The sequence below is a fragment of the Hippocampus zosterae genome, chromosome 18 (genome assembly GCF_025434085.1).
Source record: "Hippocampus zosterae strain Florida chromosome 18, ASM2543408v3, whole genome shotgun sequence".
Lineage (NCBI taxonomy): Eukaryota > Metazoa > Chordata > Actinopteri > Syngnathiformes > Syngnathidae > Hippocampus > Hippocampus zosterae.
In genome coordinates this window covers 11,076,090-11,094,211 of record NC_067468.1, presented here as the reverse complement: position 1 = coordinate 11,094,211, position 18,122 = coordinate 11,076,090, and the positions used below count along the sequence as shown (strand labels likewise).

Here is an 18,122-nt window from a genome sequence, read left to right as displayed (position 1 = left end):
GCTACTAACATTGTCACTGCATTTTACTCACGTGTATCCGTCCCTGACGAAATTGCTGCTGTGGGCGTGCATGGCGGCCGGGATGTGCTCCATTTTGGGCAGGAGAGCCCAGGACGGGCGGTAGTAGCACTGCTCGGGAATCTTGAGCGGTGCTAAACTCTGACTCGGGAGGCAGGAAAGTGGCGCGAACATGGAGCAGACCACCTGCGTCTGGACGGAGGGCACATAAAGACTGAGCGGTTTTGGAAGTGTTGTCGATGTTCCTGCGCGGGTGAGCAGAGTAGTAAGAGTTGCATGCATTTAGCTCTCGTTAGCATTTCGCAGCTATTGCTGGGCGCTTGCAGTAAAAAGAATCCAGCTGTGCTTAAGGTATATAAACCATTCATTCATTCATTCATCTTCCTAACCGCTTGATCCTCACTAGGGTTGCGGGGGGTGCTGGAGTCGCAGGGCACACAGAGACGAACAACCATTCGCACTCACACTCACACCTAGGGACAATTTAGAGTGTTCAATCAGCCTGCCATGCATATTTTTGGAATGTGGGAGGAAACCGGAGCACCCGGAGAAAACCCACGCAGGCCCGGGGAGAACATGCAAACTCCACACAGGGAGGCCGGAGCTGGAATCGAACCCGGTACCTCTGCACTGTGAAGCCCACATGCTAACCACTGGACTAGTTACTCCAAAATCCCACTGGGTTCTAGGCAGACCCGCCTGGATGCGCAGCCAATCGCGTCGCGCAGGCTGGGCATATCCTGCGCGATGTTTAGAGCGCTTCTTTGATTAATATGTCACATATTAATATGTGATTAATGCTTCATTTAGACGTCCCAGCTCCTCTCAGACTAATCTCTGTACCTCTACGTAGAGGATAAAGAATACGTTCCACAAAGACAAAGTATTGAATTTGTGAACGGCAAACTGTGAATCGCATTTCCATGTCCTTACTTTGAAGTCTTCTTGCCAGGGGCTAGCCACGCCTTCCTCAAGCTCCATCCTGAATTCAGGCAGCTGGTTGGAGGTGACTGGCAGAAGGTGGTCAGGCACTCCGGCGGGGGCGGGGGGCTCCTGGCTGGGCGTGTCCCGGTACGTCATGATGGGAGAGAAGGCCGGATGCTGCTCCAGGGAGGGTGGCGTGGGGAACATACGCTGAAGGTCTGCTACTGCTGAGATGGACAAAAAGTGGATTTACGAGGGCATTGACGCTTTGGGCGCGTTGTGTACGACCGCGTATGGACGGGAACTCACTTGATGGATACGGAACTGCCGCTCTGCCTTCTTTACTCAGAGGACGATCCTCAGCGGATACTGTGACTTTGGTTGAGTGCTGGTTGGGGTAAACCGTCTACAAATTAGTACACATCAGATTAGAGGATTGGGCCGATATAGTTTATCAATAACAAAAATGTACACGGCATTTTTATTTTTCCACACTCTGTAATACGCTTCACTAATTTATTCGAGCAGAAGGCACGATGGGATTGTAAATTGTGATCGGTTGGTACTTCCTTATCTTTCCGCAAAGAGGAATTTGGATGCCTCACCCCAAGCTCCTCCTCATCTTCATCAAATATGTTGTCCAGATCTGAAATGTTGACCACCAGGTCTTTTTCTCGGGTCAGAGAAGGATTGGCTTTGGCGGCTGCGTCGTCTTGACTGGACTCATCTGAAGCAAAACACAAGGCCAAATTACTTTAAAAAATTAAGGACACAGAAAAAAAAGAAAAGCTGGTTTATGATGTTGAAGTGTAAGTCCCACCTGATTTGGGAGCAGAGTTGAAAATGGACATTGCGTCTTTCCCATCTGGCAAGTGGCCATTGCTGGTGATTTCTTCACTCTGATGAGCGATTTGGAAAAACGAGTCAAGCGAGTCCATTTTTAATGGATATTAAAGGATGACTTTGAAAGGCGGCGCAGGCTAATGGCAGTGAAGCCACTTTTAATAGAAGCGCCCCGTGTTTCCCTACCTTGGCTCTCTTGCCGGATTCCCGCCCTTGACTCTTTAATCTCTTGGAAGTGGAGAACGTGTACTCGATGTCACCTTCCTTGAAGTCGTAGGGGTCTTCCCCTGGCTCGCGCAGCACCTCCGCAACCGGTTGCTGGAGCAGGCCCAGTGCCTGGACGTGCTCCCGCAATCTCTCGTCTGAGATTTTAAATCTCTTGTGCGCCTGTGTGTAAAGTCTGTGAGAGACATTTGCAGGCTATTACAAAAGATAGAATTTCATTTCTTTATCTGACCTTAAAATGTTTGAACATTACACTGGCTTCTAATTAGAAATGGCATCTCGGTCAGTGCCATGAACATCTCCGAGTCCTCACAGAAACAGCCTCTGTGCATAACATGATCGCATAGGTCTCCGGGTCTGGCATGAGGAGTGGCATAAATCTGCGCGGGGGTGTCCAAGCCCAAGTTTTGGTCTTTATGCAGCGGAGATTTGGCACAGTTTGCGCCGTTGTGGGTGTGAACAGAGCCGACTTGATTCTCGCCAATTTAAGCGGCTCCTCTCATTCACTGTGAAATAGCCGCACAAGAGGCGTAGAGTCCTTGATGTGGTGGAAGCACAAACTGATTCACTGCAGTCCAGAAGTGGGCGATTTTTACATATAACAAAGACTTGTCTTAATAATGCATTTGTTGAGTTCTACCTGTGCCAATAGTTCGACATGATTCCAGTAAGATGTCAAGTTTAGTCTACTTTCGGCTACCAAATTGTCAGGCGCGCCAAGGCATATCGAAGGAAACGCGCTCGGTGAGCCCGTTGAACGGCAATCATGGCGAATTTCCAAACAGGCAAACCGAGGCTTGCACCAGCAAGAAAATCGAGATACAGCACTTTGTACGCTTGAGCCCAGCTGCGCCGTCAACAAATCCTGAGCCCAGAGTGGAAGAACTCACAGTGTTTTCAACCAAAGTCACTCGAGTGTAAACCTACACTGTCAGCGACTTCAAATGACGACAAAACACATTTAACGCTAAACGAATTGGAGTTGATATATTTTAAAGTTGTGCTTGCTAAATATACCAGACCAAAACTACTTTTAATCCAAGCGCAGCCGCCTGCAAGGCACTCACCTCCATTTGGGAATCCCTACTCCCGTGAAGCGGTTCCAAACATTTCTTTATCACTTCTTATAAATTGATAGCTATTCTCGCGCCTACTCCAAATGTGTCTCAGTCGACGCATGTCAACAAAAAAAATGGACGCAAAAGTTGACAAATCCATTTCTGTTGTGACCTCCCATTGTCTGTATCAGTATCTGGTTATCTATCGCACACCAAGAGCACGATATCGCTCCTACCTCTTTAGCGAGGCTCCCTCAGGGACCGCCTCCGTTTTTGCCTCTTCTACTTTATCAGCCGAGACCTCTGGAGGTCTGAAATCCATCTTATCAGTCCTGGGAGTCCGGAAGCCTCTCCACCAGCCGGCCCCGTTTTCCCTCTGCTTCAGCAAGGCCGCGTACACTGCCGTCTCACTGGTCATCACGCCCATGCCCGCCGCGGCCTCCTGACATACGTGAATGTCCAGCGGCCCTTCCAGTACCTCCGGGTCCTGCACCCGGGGGTGCGGGCTAAGCGTGGGAGGGAGCGGAGACATTGGCGACAAGAGAAGTGACTCCGGAGCTTTCCTTCCGTTGGAGAGCTGTTTGGGATACTTGCAGCTTGCCAGAGTGGCCAGAGGCTCCATCGGTGGCTCGAGTGCTACCAGACCGCTGAGCTGGGGCCCCCCAGGTGAGTCCTGCTCCAGAGGGGTCTCCTGGGTGGCGCATACACGGTGGTGAAAGGGGATCATGGCCGGTCTCTTGGATTGTTTGTCGGCCTTTTCCGTCTTGTCGCTGGTCTTGTGTTTGGGTATGGAAGACGCGTATAATGATGAGCCAGAGGACGGATTGGCACCGTTCTGAGGGTTGGAGATGCTCGTGGCGGTTGTCAACTTCTGCTGCTTCAGCCTGAAAATAGAAACGAGACAATGGCGTGATGTTTTTTTAGCAAAACTAAGTTCTCGCAACGCCGTCGATGAACAGCTTGAGAGCGGCTCGCCGGTACCTCGAGCAGCTGCACGGCGCTCGCGCCCCGACGTCATTGAAATCCCACGTGGTGACTCCATTTGGCACTTCCTTCTTTGGCGTCACGTCGGACGGCTGCTTTAGTCTGCCAAGAACAAACAAATTTACCCATTCGGGTCCGTCCTCCGCAGTGGGCTGACGTCACTTACATGTGCTGAGGCTGGCTGAGGTAGCATTCCCTCCAGGCCTGATGGACCACCTGACAAGTCAGCTTTTTCCCAGAATGCTTTGGGCTCAGGCTGGTGACCCCGAGACCGCTGTCTGGGGTTGGGACACTCGAGGCCGAGGTCACGAAACCGCTGTCCGCTGGAAAGATAAGAAGCAGATCGTCAAACGGTGTCTTACTAAAGTACTCATCCTACAGAAAATTGGAAGTACCGATATACAAAATTAAAAAAGAAAACTTTTTTTTTTTACTGTCGGTTGTGCACACCATTTCCTCTTTTATTACCTTAATGCTCATACTGAAAAAAAAAAATCAGATGTCGCAAGTTGCTTACAAGCTAGCATTGCCTTGATTTTTATGCTCGCCAAACAGTGTGCTCCCTTTGCTAATATAAACGGAACAAATATACCTTCCTTTCATGTGTTTTTTTTTTTGTGCGTCTTCCAGATTTCAGAGAATGTTTGAACGCTCGAAGCTCGTGGTTTGGAGGCTGGCACCAACCACAGCGCATTCGGCCAACATCATCAAAGGATTCTCTTAAAATAAGGCCGTGCTTCTTCCAATTTTATTGCCGTTATTGCTCCCTGGGTCATGTACCTTCATGCCAATTTTGCTCACTGTTTTTTTTTTTCTGCCCGAGAAACCGAAGATCTCACAACACAGCTGGCGGCGTATATGGAGGAATGGCGTTTGTGTGGTGTCATTTACCCGAGCAGGGCTGTTCCGGCGATGTTGGCGGCGTGAGCGGCACGCTGCAGTGATTCTGCTCTCTGGCGAGGCCCTGAGCTGCAGGCGCAGGTGGAGGTGGCTCCAACGGCAGCTGGCCCTGGCCAATCAGCACAAAAGCAGCTGGGTAGGTCATCCGTACGCCACCTAAAGAGAGCGAAAAGGACATAATGAGGCTGTGGCTTCACATCTTTTGCCTCTCGCAGAGACGTATGGGCCTTGTTCACTCCCGGTTTTAGTACCTGCTTAAAAATCAATGGATGTCGACAACATCTTGAACAGCACTTTTATGATTTCAACAGCTCACATTTCGCATATCGGATTTTTTTAACGCAGGTTGTTTCTGTTCCAGTAAAAATTGACGAAAGCATGTTAACTTCAACCAATGTAAAAGTGTCTATTTTTGATGACTATTATTATCATTATGAATACTCCATAATGCAGTAGACCCACTTAAAAATTAAACTGCAGTTTTCGTATCTGCTAATAAGCATTTGACTGAAGGTGTATCAACTGTAATATGCACAATGGAAAAAAAATACAAAATGACCATCTTGGATAGGGGTTGGCTGTTTACTGCCTTTTTGACTTTGTATGTGGCATGTTTCCACGAGTGTCAGAAAAAAACAATTGTATTAATTATTGCTCAAATGGAAAAACGTCACATTTAGAAATGGCTGGAATGCTTTTTTTTTTTTTTATTGTCATGATGCCAACCCTGAGAGATCATACAGATGAGACAAAACTCCCGGGAGCTTGGATTTCATCGTCCCAATTTGAACTTCCTGTCATCTCATTCATCCTCTTTTCCTTCCACATCATTTGCTCTTTTTTTCCCCGGCAGGCTAAAAGGCTGTGAAGGTGCTTCTCAAGAGCATCGGTAAATAAAAGGAAAGTGAGAGAGATGGAAGAGAAGCGGCGGCTAATTTATGGGATGCTGCTCGCCGGTGTTTGCTTAGGCAGAACAAAGGTAACGTGGTCCAAAATGACTTCAGGGGGATTCCAGTCCAGCAGACATGCGCGGCGGTGAATTTTGAAGCGACATGAGAGGAGTTGCGGCATACCGACGACCACCTCCACTGCCACGTGAGCGTTGCGATCATCGACCGGCTCTTGGTTTTCCTCGCTGCTTCCCGCCTTTCGTCGCAGTACCATAGGGTAGAAGTAGCTCCACTCCTCCATCAGCTTACGTGCTGCCGGGTCGCTCATTTTGTATGCCTGACCCGTCAGAGTACCGCTCAGACCGTAGGGGCTTAGGATCACTGCAAATCACGGCAGATGACATATTTGGGGGTTGACCAATGAAGTGACAGTCAATTGTGTTGCATACTCATCATTGATGAAATCATGTCTGTCTTAGCAGACGTTGGCTGCAACGATTTAAAATATGACAATTCATGGTGATTTGATACAATCTAATCCACGATGAATACATAAAAGACACATTATCAAGTTTAAGTGAGCCAAATGTAATATCTGAAAGACGTTTATAAGGCCAATTCGATCTGACCTGAAATTTCACCCCCAACTTATGGTGACAGTGTACAATAGATGTTCTCCCACGTAGTTATCCTGTGCGTTACCTTGTATTGGCGTGACGGAAGTGTGTGCGAGGTGAATGTGCTGTTCTGTGATGTGGTACGCAGGCTGGTGCTGGGCGATCTCCACACTGGTGCACACGTTGCTCTCCCCGTGCAGGAAGAAGGAGAAGGAACACGAGAGGTGCTCACTGGAGGAGACAGAAGAGCACACAGGTTTACATCCTTGAGAGCCAGGACCAGCCAAAGAAGGGCAGAAGTGTTGCGGGAAGGTGGGCGACATTTTGATGTGAAGACATAAAATTCCCTCATTTGCCACAAGCAGACAGTAAAGGAGGTGTGTCAAAAAGTTTCCAGGACTGGTGGTGTTCGAGTTATTTTGCTGATGCTGCATATTTGTTCCCCGAGACAATTTATTACAACTACGCAACTTTCATAATGAGCATGTTTGAGATTCTCAAGTGAAGGGCACAGCCTTGGTCACGTTCAAATCGTGCTAGTACTTTTTCGATCAACCAGCCTTTTTCGTCGTTTTTGCCATGGAAATTCCCCCTTCAAATCAGTGGATTTTGACCGAAAATGTACTTTTCGATCAAGCAACCTTCCGCCATGGACCCGCTACCGCATACGCGCGCACGAACACACGCAGGCCAAAATAAACAACAGCCATCACGAGACCTGAAGCGGAGGCATGGAACGCACTTTTACAACGCGTTAACGATCGTAGCTCGCGTATACAGTTTTAAAATGCTTCTCTCGGTCCCCCATAATTGAATTGTACATGAAACAAACTCTAATTGAGAATAATAACAAACGCTTTCGCGCAACAGCTCTGATCGCTAACTGCAATTACAGACTGCTGAACGCTAACAACTTCCGGTGGTGAAGGTCACGTGACACCGTAGGTAACAGGTGACCTGCTTTTTAAATTTGATTAAATTTTTTAAATACCTTTTGTGAAAATGAGACTGAAAGGAAGCTAAGGGTGTAGTGTGCGCTAATAAAAAAATATTATATATATATATATATATATATATATATTATAATATATATAATATTAATAACACGCACAGAGACACACAAATGTTTTGGGTTGTTCCCCCTAGCCCCGCCCCTCGCGATCGACGTGGGACCAGTCCACGAAGTCTCGGTCGATCGTGATCGACATATCGGGCACCCATGCTTTAAGTAATGTTATCATTTAACAGTCTGAAAAAATGGGTTTCTTCATTCTGAAAAAAAAAATGTCTGACTAAAAAAAATATTTCACCGGCTCTCGCCATTAAATGAATCAAGCCCTAACCAATGCCAATATATACCACAACTCTGTTCTATTCTACAACGTGAGCATTTTACCTCTTCAAACAGAAATTGCGACAATGCACAAAAGAGCTTGTGGGTCGTCCAGTTTACCCAAACGCATCCATGATTGTCCTCGTACGGCCATCTTATTGCAGGTATGAATCCTCATTTGCTTAACGACCGATTATTCCACACTGCATGTTTATCTCTTTATCACACGGCCTTAGACCGTCCATCATGTATACTTATTTCTTTTAAACAATCACAGACGGGGGAATAATTTAGGTCTTACTGCCATCTACATAGCAGCGGGCAACCTGTGCGCCATTAACCGTCACAGAGGCTTCTGTGATGTATATTTTTAATCTATAAAGCTCCTTATAACCTTGGTTATATACATCAAAATGACAATAAAGTCAGCAGGTAGGGTGATCTCCTTGTGATTACCCTGCTACCCATGCAATATCTCCTTTGCCCCAAGGCACTGGACCCCCACTGGAGCAGTAATGGGTCATCAAATTCAATAAAAATAAAAAATAAAAAAAGCCAGTTCTGCTCTTAATGGGCCAAGCTGAAAGATGAGTTGTTAAATACTGTCCTAAAATGGCCTCCAGATGGCACTGAGTGCACTCAGAGGGAAGGGAGGCCCAGATTGGATATGAATTTCTGGGGCAGAGAAACAAAAGCAGACAGCAATGTTTCCCAGCCTCTCATGAATTACTAATTCAAATAACATGATGTCCAACACATATTTTTTTTCTTTAAAGAGTAAGGATACTTCTAAGTGACCGCCAACATTTGAACAGTAGTGCATACTGTATATGAAACCGTTGCATTGGTGAATAAAATCTAAATGATGATTATGGACCGTTTTCAGCATACATTCAAGTGACATGCCATTCTATTCGAGAACACCCGTTAGCGAAGTACAGACATAAAAACAACGTCCGTCAAGCTCGATTGTCTTCTTGATACGGATCTTGCATGATGCCGTCAGCGGTGGGGGTAAAAATAAATCGCTGCGGCCAAAATGTAATGTGCGATCATGATGACACTCTCACACTGTTGGCACAGCAATAAAAAAGGCGCAATTAAACACAACATGAGCGATATCACCGGTGTCAAACTTGTTTTCATTGCGGTACACCATTGGAACAGTGAATCCGCTTACTGTAAATGCATAATCGCTCCGTTAACTATTTAGCTACAGTGTGTGTGTGTGTGTCTATAGTCACTGGACCTTAACCCAATAGAGCCTTCTGAAGAGTAGTCAGAAGGGACAAAAAAAAAAAAAACAAGAACTGAAAGAGGCTGTGGTAAAGGCCTGGAAAAGAATTTCCAATGAAAAACGTCAAAGTTGAGTTTCATGCTTAAAAAAAAAAAAAAAAAATTAAAAATCACATGGTGCCTAGTTTCTCATGCAATTTTAATTCCCCAACCCTGATTCAACCCATCCAGCAATACTTTGCACTTCAAACACGTGTTCACATTTCAACTGACACCGTCACCGTGAACAAACATCATTTTGACCACGACGTGAATTTCAAGCCATAATTTCGAGCCGTACCTGTGACCAACACATATGTAGACGTCCTTTAGCAAAGGGCATTTTCCTGCACCGTAAGCGGTCGTGAGTATGCGGACACACAGCACTTCTCGCATTCCTCTGAGACCCGGCGTGTGTGTGTGTGGGAGGGGGGGTAAATAGTAGTAAACATGATGTGCGGATGGTACTCAAATGAAGAGTGATCGTTACAGAGAGTTACAGCGAGAGAGAAAGAGAGAGAGAAAACAACCTCTGGTTGTTGAAAAGCAAATGCACAGGATGAAGCATAAAGCTCCGAGGCAGGCATAGGCAAAAAAAAAAAAAAACATACAGTTTGAAATATAGAGTGAGAGCAAAGCCAGCCTGAGAGAAAGTGCTGTGAGTGAATAATTCAGCAACACACACACACGCGCGCGCGCACATTTTGCTGCAACTGCCGCACACATATCAGTGAAAGTGAAGTTTTCGCAACCTTTTACGCTGAATGGATTCGAGCAAGCGGCAGGCAGGGATCTCCACCCTCAACGCAACAGTGTTTCGTTTTTGTTTTTTGAGATGCTGTTATCGAACATTACGGTGATGACTGTCGATGCAGCGGTGTGAAACCACACCGAGTCGTCGTCAAAACCGCCCGCTCCTTCATTGCAAACGATGAGAGGCGAGCTCAATACTACGTAAATCATCTGAGAGTATGAATCAAATGGGAGCTTGAAGCATTTGTTGTCTCTATCGAATACGTGGCTATTCCGCAGATTATGTCGTATATTTCGTAATTTGACGGTTGGGTGAACATTTGCTATGATTTGAATTGTATTCATTTTCCGAAGAAGATAAAGAATATATGCCTCAGAGTATTATTATTTCTCAGCTCTGTGTGGTTTTTGTTGTCAAATATCCCTTGCTTGGAAAAGCGCGACGATCGATGCTAACGGTTGCGATGGCATTTTGCACCGTTCGTCGTGTTAAGGTAAGCGGCCGTTTCATAACGCGGAGCTGTTTCGTTTTAAATACACAAAGCGCCATTCGCTACGCTTCATGGGTACGCGTGACGGTTTACTTCGAGCGAGAGTGGCGTGAAATAGCTTGAAGCCCCTTTTGGGATCCGTTTCGGTTGCTTATTGTGAATTGAGTTGACTGGGGTTCACTTGCACCATCTCAAGTTTGCGCTGGAATGTCAACGCAAAGGGGGGGGGGGGGGGGGGAATCTTACAGCTCATAGTAGTTGTGATAAGATGCCAGGCAACACAAACTGGCGCCAAGAGTGGGTTGCCACTGTGGTTAAAAACAGCAAAAAACCTTTTCCCCCCCGAAAAATAAAATAAAAATACTTTTCTCTCCTAAATGCTAATTAAAAAGAAAATCTAATGTGACTCTGATGTGTCGCCATCGCCTCCATTGATCCTTGATTTTATTTCAGCCTCTCACTGGGGTTTCACTTACTCATGTAAGAATGATAGCAAACATCTGCGGAAAATGTCGTCGTTTGTGTTCTACCTCTCCGGGGAAAGGTCCCAGTACACGTGTAGTACAACATGTTTGTAGTGCGTCGATAAAGCGGCGTATTTAACGAGATCGCTTCCAAATAAATTGGCCGCGACGCAAAACGATGGGCTCTCAACGCCAACTTTAATTGCAAATTCTGTCAGTGCGCGTACATCTCTCCTGATGGATGCATGCACATTTGCATGAGAAACCGCATTTATAGTCCAATTAATTGCTCGCTGTTTACCATTAGCAAGGATTGTCCTAATGTCTGGACATCTTTTAGGACTTAATGACACTTGTCAGCGTACGATATATCATAATCGTCAGGTGGAATCCTCGCATCTCCAAATCCACTACTTTGAGGAATTTTTTAAATAGACAATGTAATAGGCGTAAATTAACGCAAACATATCTTCGTGCCTGACTAGTTCCTTCTGGACTACAGACGACTTCCCCAAAAACTTGATAAATACTCCCACTTGTACCAAAAAAAAAAGGACTCACTTGTCAAATATCAACAAATAAATATAATCTTAAATGTTTCCCTTCTGCTTCCATATATGACCTTGGGATATGGCCGGGCATCGAGTGTCTGTTGCCAAGACGACGGCTAATAGCTCAATGTCACCCGAGGAGAGCAGAGCATCTGTGCGCCGTGTATTTACGATGAAGTATTGTTAAGGAGATAATACAACTTTTCTTCGGCATAGTCGGTCACAGCATGATTTTTTTTTTTCTGATTTGAAATCAGAATATAATATGCTGTGCTTTCCTTGGTCATGGATTCAAACGAGAGCCCCCTATATATGTATTTAGCATTGTAATTGGCATGCATACAACTGACTGAACTAATGAGAAGGACAGACTGTAATGCATCAATTCAGCCGTCTGTAGTAATGATTAATTTATGACCATCATTCCAGCCCCCACCCCCTTCTCATCCCTCTTCCTCCCAGTAACCCCCCACCGCCACCACCACCCCACACCCCTTTTCAGCGTCTGATGCAATTCGCTCCCAACCCAGAGCGCTTCCTCCTCATTCCGACACAAAGAGAGTGGAGGGAGGAGGTTTCGGAATCCTCTCCTGGATGCGCCGCTCTTCTCCGCTACTATGGCCCCAGGGACACGCGTGAGATAAACACCGGGGAAGCTTGACAAAGGCGGAAAAGGGGGGGGGGGGGGCGATGGTGATGATGATGATGATGATGATGATGATGATGGCGCGCGCTGTTTTAGACGCCCTCTGTTGGCGATAAAAGGCACGGACAAAGTGGAGGTGCAGAGGAGACAAAGGAGCTGGTTAAAGCTGAGGCGGGAGGTCACATGACATCAACTGAGCAATGCTCCCTCGTGGCGTGAGGAGGTGTGGGGGGGGGGCGCAAGGGGAGGCAGGGGGGAGGATTCCTCAGGCTGCTGCAACGCTATTGTGGAAAAGAGGGATGGAATGATGTACACGCATGAGAACTGCGAGCAAGCAGAACGGCGTTCACAAGCAGTGTCACTCACAAAGCCCCCCCCCCCCGCCCTGTTTGATTTGGGACAGTGAAAGCGACGGTGATATTCCGCCTTATCCCTCTTTGTAGGATGCTCAATAATTCAAAGAGGCAGCAGTGGCTCGGCGTTGAGGCGAGGACGGGAGGGGGTTTGTTTGTTTCGGGGGGGGGGGGGGGGGGTGGTAGAGGCACATGACAACATACTGTAGCCGTACGGAGATTTACAGTGTACACTGCTTTCAAGCATCATACATTCAGTACATTGGATATTCAGACCTGCCCAGTGATACTTTTGATATAAAAAAAAAAAATTTACAAAACGATTAGAACACCTACGACACGGAGGGTCCCCAATGAAACTGACTGTGGTCATACTGAGGCATATGTCACGATTGTGTTAGTGATGTGCCTATGTGCCATACATATTTTTTTTTAATTATATATATTTTTTTAAATAAAAAAAAATATATATATATAATTAACATTTAAGATATCCTTTATTTGTAGGTAGGGATAGGGGGGAAAAAAACACGCCATATATTTTTTTAAATTTATTATTTTTATTTATTAACTGTATTTATTTATTTATTTATTTATTCATTATAATAAATAATACATAATAAACACATTTATTAAATGTATTTATTGATTTATTTTTGTTTTAAATTAATTTTTAAATTAATATTCTCCTGCTCAGGATACATTCTAGATTGTTAATTAAGTGCATTCTGTGTAAGTCGAAGATTTTACAGAGTTAAACTAACAATATACTGTATCACAAACAGACTAAACTCAACTGTCACTCCTCCCTATTTTAGCTTTGCTCATAAATCTGACATCCATGCAGGCTTTCACTTGGGCTTGCCAAGGGTGAGAGAAGCAAAACCTTGCCCAATTGCGGTAAACTGTGAGAGGCGGGCCAAGACAACAGTCACCAGAGCCCCGCAACACTCGCACTCACTCGCGCGCACATTCGCGCATTCCACTCCGGCCAAAAAATGAACGCCTCTCTACCTTGGAATGGCCTCCCACCGGCAGGGGCAAGTTGCCGTTGCCCCGAGGACGAGCGGACAGGACGAAGCACATGAAGGAACTTCCCGCGAGCTGTGACAAGACGCCGTTTGACTGTGTTCCGCAATCGCGAGCTGGTGAAACACGCTGTCGAGTGAATGCCACTCACCTGCTGCCCAGAGACTTTTCCTGCAGTTGGTGCGGCTTGAAGAACCACTTGCCGACTCGCACAAAGCCTTTGTCCATGAGACATCTGCAGCGGTGAGAAGAACAGACAGAATGGAAGACGTCAATGGAATAATTAGAATCATCCTTGGTGGTATGACTCGCTTTGTATCGCACCTTCTAAGAGGGACTCAAGGATGCCAAGGGGAGAAAATTTTGAAATAAATCCCGATTATCAGCGATCCTGTTATTTACAGTTGATTGTTTTCCAAGGGGTGGCCCGGTAGTCCAGTGGTTAGCACGTGGGCTTCACAGTGCAGAGGTACCGGGTTCAATTCCAGCTGCGGCCTCCCTGTGTGGAGTTTGCATGTTCTCCCCGGGCCTGCGTGGGTTTTCTCCGGGTGCTCCGGTTTCCTCCCACATTCCAAAAACATGCGTGGCAGGCTGATTGAACACTCTAAAATTGTCCCTAGGTGTGAGTGTGAGTGCGGATGGTTGTTCGTTTGTGTGTGCCCTGCGATTGGCTGGCAACCGATTCAGGGTGTCCCCCGCCTACTGCCCGGAGACAGCTGGGATAGGCTCCAGCACCCCCCGCGACCCTAGTGAGGATCAAGCGGTTCGAAAGATGAATGAATGAATGTTTTCGAAGCAGCCCGCACCACAGGATAATCTTTCCGGAAACATCTGATAATCGGGCCTTTGCTCAAATTCTGTCCGATTGTCAGTATGCGTGTACCGTGTTTGAATATCAACAACCACAACCTCACGCCGTCAGCTCGCTAATTTAGCCAAACAATTACAACTCCGCCTTTTCTAATGGCCCTGATGGCCTCTCGGTTGCGATTTGCGCACGTTATTAAATTGTTCCTAATCGCTCCGCTTGTGATTGTTTGTTTAAGACCCACTCGACTCAAATTTACGCTCATTCGAGCGGAGCCGAAAATTAAAATCGGCGCCCGGCGACAAAAGTTGATTTCGTGGCGGAGGAGAAGGCGATTCCCGCTCGCGCCGAAACGGCTAGCAATAAAAGAAGTTAGCTTCAAGGTAATAGGAAGGTTAATTCCGCCTGCCCCCCCCCCCCCCTATGATGATCGCTGATGCTTCACTTAATAGAGAGCAAATATGTGCTGCTTCATTTAACAGATGGCTCTGGCTCAGAAAGGAGAGCTTTGGGTACTTGGGCAAATGATTCAATGCTCAGATTATTAATTTCAGTGAGGTGAGGATGCCAGAAGGCAAGTGGAGTTGTCTAACGGTGACTTTTTAATGTTTTCTTTGAACACTTTTTGTTTGGGGACACACTTGAAATATCTTTTAACATTGACCTACGAGACTGATGGCCATGTATTTAGGTTGTATTATTTCAAAAGGTAGCACCGTAGCGCCGCCGCCCCCCGATTGGTCAAGGTTAGCGGCTCCGGCCGCGCGGAACGCCGTTCGACACTGGGCTGGGGTGCGCCCGGATCCGGTAGTCCAGTGGTTAGCACGTGGGCTTCACAGTGCAGAGGTACCGGCTTCGATTCCAGCTCCGGCCTCCCTGTGTGGAGTTTGCATGTTCTCCCCGGGCCTGCGTGGGTTTTCTCCGGGTGCTCCGGTTTCCTCCCACATTCCAAAAACATGCGTGGCAGGCTGATTGAACACTCTAAATTGTCCCTAGGTGTGAGTGTGAGTGCGAATGGTTGTTCGTTTCTGTGTTCCCTACGATTGGCTGGCGACCGATTCAGGGTGTCCCCCGCCTACTGCCCGAAGACAGCTGGGATGGGCTCCAGCACCCCCCGCGACCCTAGTGAGGATCAAGCGGTACGGAAGATGAATATTTCAAAAGGTACTCACGAGACAAATGTTGTCGTCATAGTCCAATAAAAATTAAATATCTTCAAAAGTAGGTTTTAGGGATGAAAAGTAAAAAAATAAAAATAAACACATCAGCATGGGTCTGAGACAATACAGTGTACTCCGGCATCCTCGCGGCTCAGCACCCGCGCATTCGATTATTGAAGGATATTTTTTTTTCTGAGTTGGGTAACCGACCCAGCAATTTTCAACATCGACAAAAAGTGTTTTTGAGTTCAAACAAATGCCAACGTCCCGATTGTTTGAAGGTTTTACAATCACCATGACATCAATGCTAATTCGCATCTATATGGCATTTCACATGAAGTTAGCATTAAGCTATCAGACTTTTTGTTGGACAAAGTCAAAAGCTTTGGTTGAACATTTTGCTACCTTGTTAAATTCTCATTCTCAATGTGTAAAATTTCGATACCGCAGATTTTCAGTAACTGTGGGTTGGTCTGGACTGTATCAGCACGATATACGGGGCTCATCTCATTTCCATTATTATTGGTTGTTGTTGTTGTTTTTTTTTTGCATGATTAAGAATAAAACCATCTTCCCAGACATGTTGCACGTTTTAGTCATTCACTTTCTCATTACCTTTCCAGCAGGTTGTGCACGGCCTTGAACAGCAGGGTCCTGCACTCGTAGGAAAGTCCGCACTCCCAGAGCCCCTCCTCGGCCACTGAAAGTAAAAAAGCATCAAATTATAAAATCTCAATATACGGCCTTATTACCAACCGCCGCTTTATAATCCCTCTCGGTGGCAACAGTAATGATGTTTTCAGAGACTGAGAAGCATCTGCACACGCCAGCTTGAGGATTATAAACAACACGCGCTTATTGATGGTGCGCTCCGTCACCACATGCTGCATTGTGCTGAGGAGGAAAAACCTGCGCAACATATCGGGAATCACGCTCAGGGATGAGACTGTGTGTTGCAATGTCACCGCGTGGTGTGCTGGGGGGGGGCAAGTGTCAGGTTGGCTGCAGCGACAGGCCAGTCAAGCCCAGGGCAGTTGTCAGACTCGCTTAGCCCAAGAGCAAGCGTGCGTTCGCGGAGGCACTCGCGCCACTCGCTCGCTCAGGTTCTTGCACATGTATGTCCAGTTGAAAGCCGGTCCCTTTTTTTGCTTAAACCCCCACCGGGCAAAAACAAAACAAAAAACAAAAAAAGGATACAAACAACAATAACAAAAGGTAGCTCATACACAACAGTGGGGTCAAAAATTTTAGGGGGTTGTACTCTCACTATTTCAACTTCAACATATTCTAAAAAAAAAAAAAAAAACAGTTTTCCCACAATTAAACTTTTTTCACTCCCAAAAAAATCCTTTCCTGCCTGGTTGCGGCAGCTACTCCATTACACTGCTGCGGGGCGTGTCCTGTCTCGAACTCATTCATTCATTCATCTTCCGTACCGCTTGATCCTCACTAGGGTCGCGGGGGGTGCTGGAGCCCATCCCAGCCGTCTCCGGGCAGTAGGCGGGGGACACCCTGAATCGGTTGCCAGCCAATCGCAGGGCACACAGAGACGAACAACCATCCACGCTCACACTCACACCTAGGGACAATCTAGAGTGTTCAATCAGCCTGCCATGCATATTTTTGGAATGTGGGAGGAAACCGGAGCACCCGGAGAAAACCCACGCAGGCCCGGGGAGAACATGCAAACTCCACACAGGGAGACCGGAGCTGGAATCGAACCCACTGTGAAGCCGACGTGCTAACCACTGGACTACCGGGCCGCCGTCTCGAACTCGTGTGAGAGTCAATTAGTCATTCTTCACAGAGGATAAATAATACAGTATATTACTGCGAGTACCGTTTTGAGTATATTGTATGTACTATACTGTATATTGGTGCTGAAATATCCATTGCGTAAAGTACTATAACACAGCCTCATAGCTCCTAATCATTGCTAATGCTAACATTAGCCTTAAGTAAGCGGACTAAAGGCTAAGCCGTGGAGTTGTTTGAAATACTCAACACGTCCAATAATTCTCTCTTTTGTGTTTATTTTGGCAGTAAACAGCTTCAAGTATTACATTGAGTAATTCTATCAGACGCTGCCAGCATACAGGTTGAACTGCATATTACAAAAATGACAAACGACATAAAATTACATCTTGCAAATTTTCACTAATAGCTGGTGATTCTGCATCAAATTTCCCTTGATGAAAATGTGTGTGTGTGTGTGTGTGTGTGTGTTTCTAGCTGTGCTGCAGCACATGCTCCCAAATAACCACACACACAACTACATACTGTATACCACAGAGCAGCCAGAAAACAGTGCTTGCCTTTTTTCTGTGCCATATACAGTACCTGCAGGGCTGATGGAGTGAGCGTGTGCCGAGTGGGTGTTGTGTTTGCGTTGGGGGGGTCAAACAAACCCCAGCATCATCATAGAGAAGAGGAATGCAAAGACCACATGGGAGGGGGGGGGGGGGGTTCATTCTCCATTTCAGATTTATGTCATGTGTCTTCCCATCCTTGTGCTCAGTTAATATTTTCATCTATTCCCCCCCCCCCCCCGTCTGCCTCTTAACGGGGGTGAATGAAATTTCCTTACTCGCCAGAATTACCATGTCACCATGGAAACGCAGGCGCGAGAACATGGCGTCCTGGCATTCAATTTCAACAGCGTGCCCTCCTTCTGCTTCTCCTCCTCCTTCTTCCTCTGTTCTTTTGCTTCCAACACCCTATCCGCCTCCTCCTCCCTCTTCAGCCACCCCCCCCCGCCCCATCCTCCTCCCCGACACCCAGCCCTCATTTACTCCTGCTT

General features: G+C 46.6%; 2 protein-coding genes and 1 long non-coding RNA gene across 17 annotated transcripts in view; 2 read left to right on the top strand and 1 right to left on the bottom strand.

Moving 5' to 3' along the window:
• The window catches only part of LOC127591331 (mediator of RNA polymerase II transcription subunit 13-like), a 146,659-nt gene that overhangs the window by 10,923 nt on the left and 117,614 nt on the right, over nucleotides 1–18,122 (bottom strand). Inside the window, exons 3-16 of one of the 9 annotated variants that reach the window (XM_052051338.1) lie at nucleotides 15,938–16,022; nucleotides 13,506–13,589; nucleotides 6,545–6,690; nucleotides 6,026–6,223; nucleotides 4,944–5,108; nucleotides 4,219–4,375; nucleotides 4,050–4,154; nucleotides 3,305–3,952; nucleotides 1,972–2,185; nucleotides 1,763–1,841; nucleotides 1,548–1,669; nucleotides 1,252–1,348; nucleotides 952–1,169; nucleotides 32–210 (exon numbers count right to left, since the gene is read on the bottom strand). In XM_052051338.1, coding sequence (XP_051907298.1) covers nucleotides 32–210; nucleotides 952–1,169; nucleotides 1,252–1,348; nucleotides 1,548–1,669; nucleotides 1,763–1,841; nucleotides 1,972–2,185; nucleotides 3,305–3,952; nucleotides 4,050–4,154; nucleotides 4,219–4,375; nucleotides 4,944–5,108; nucleotides 6,026–6,223; nucleotides 6,545–6,690; nucleotides 13,506–13,589; nucleotides 15,938–16,022 — 2,497 coding nt within the window. The remainder of the gene's footprint in view (nucleotides 1–31; nucleotides 211–951; nucleotides 1,170–1,251; nucleotides 1,349–1,547; nucleotides 1,670–1,762; nucleotides 1,842–1,971; nucleotides 2,186–3,304; nucleotides 3,953–4,049; nucleotides 4,155–4,218; nucleotides 4,376–4,943; nucleotides 5,109–6,025; nucleotides 6,224–6,544; nucleotides 6,691–13,505; nucleotides 13,590–15,937; nucleotides 16,023–18,122) is intronic. The other 8 variants (XM_052051342.1, XM_052051340.1, XM_052051344.1 and 5 more) reach the window with 8 other exon arrangements.
• LOC127591339 (uncharacterized) overlaps nucleotides 1–18,122 on the top strand; it is a 279,941-nt gene that overhangs the window by 217,795 nt on the left and 44,024 nt on the right. The gene's annotated exons all lie outside the window — the stretch shown is intronic.
• Nucleotides 4,950–6,057, top strand: LOC127591347 (uncharacterized). Its single transcript, XR_007959854.1, has 3 exons — nucleotides 4,950–5,088; nucleotides 5,806–5,841; nucleotides 5,921–6,057. It is a non-coding gene; the product is annotated as an uncharacterized LOC127591347 (long non-coding RNA).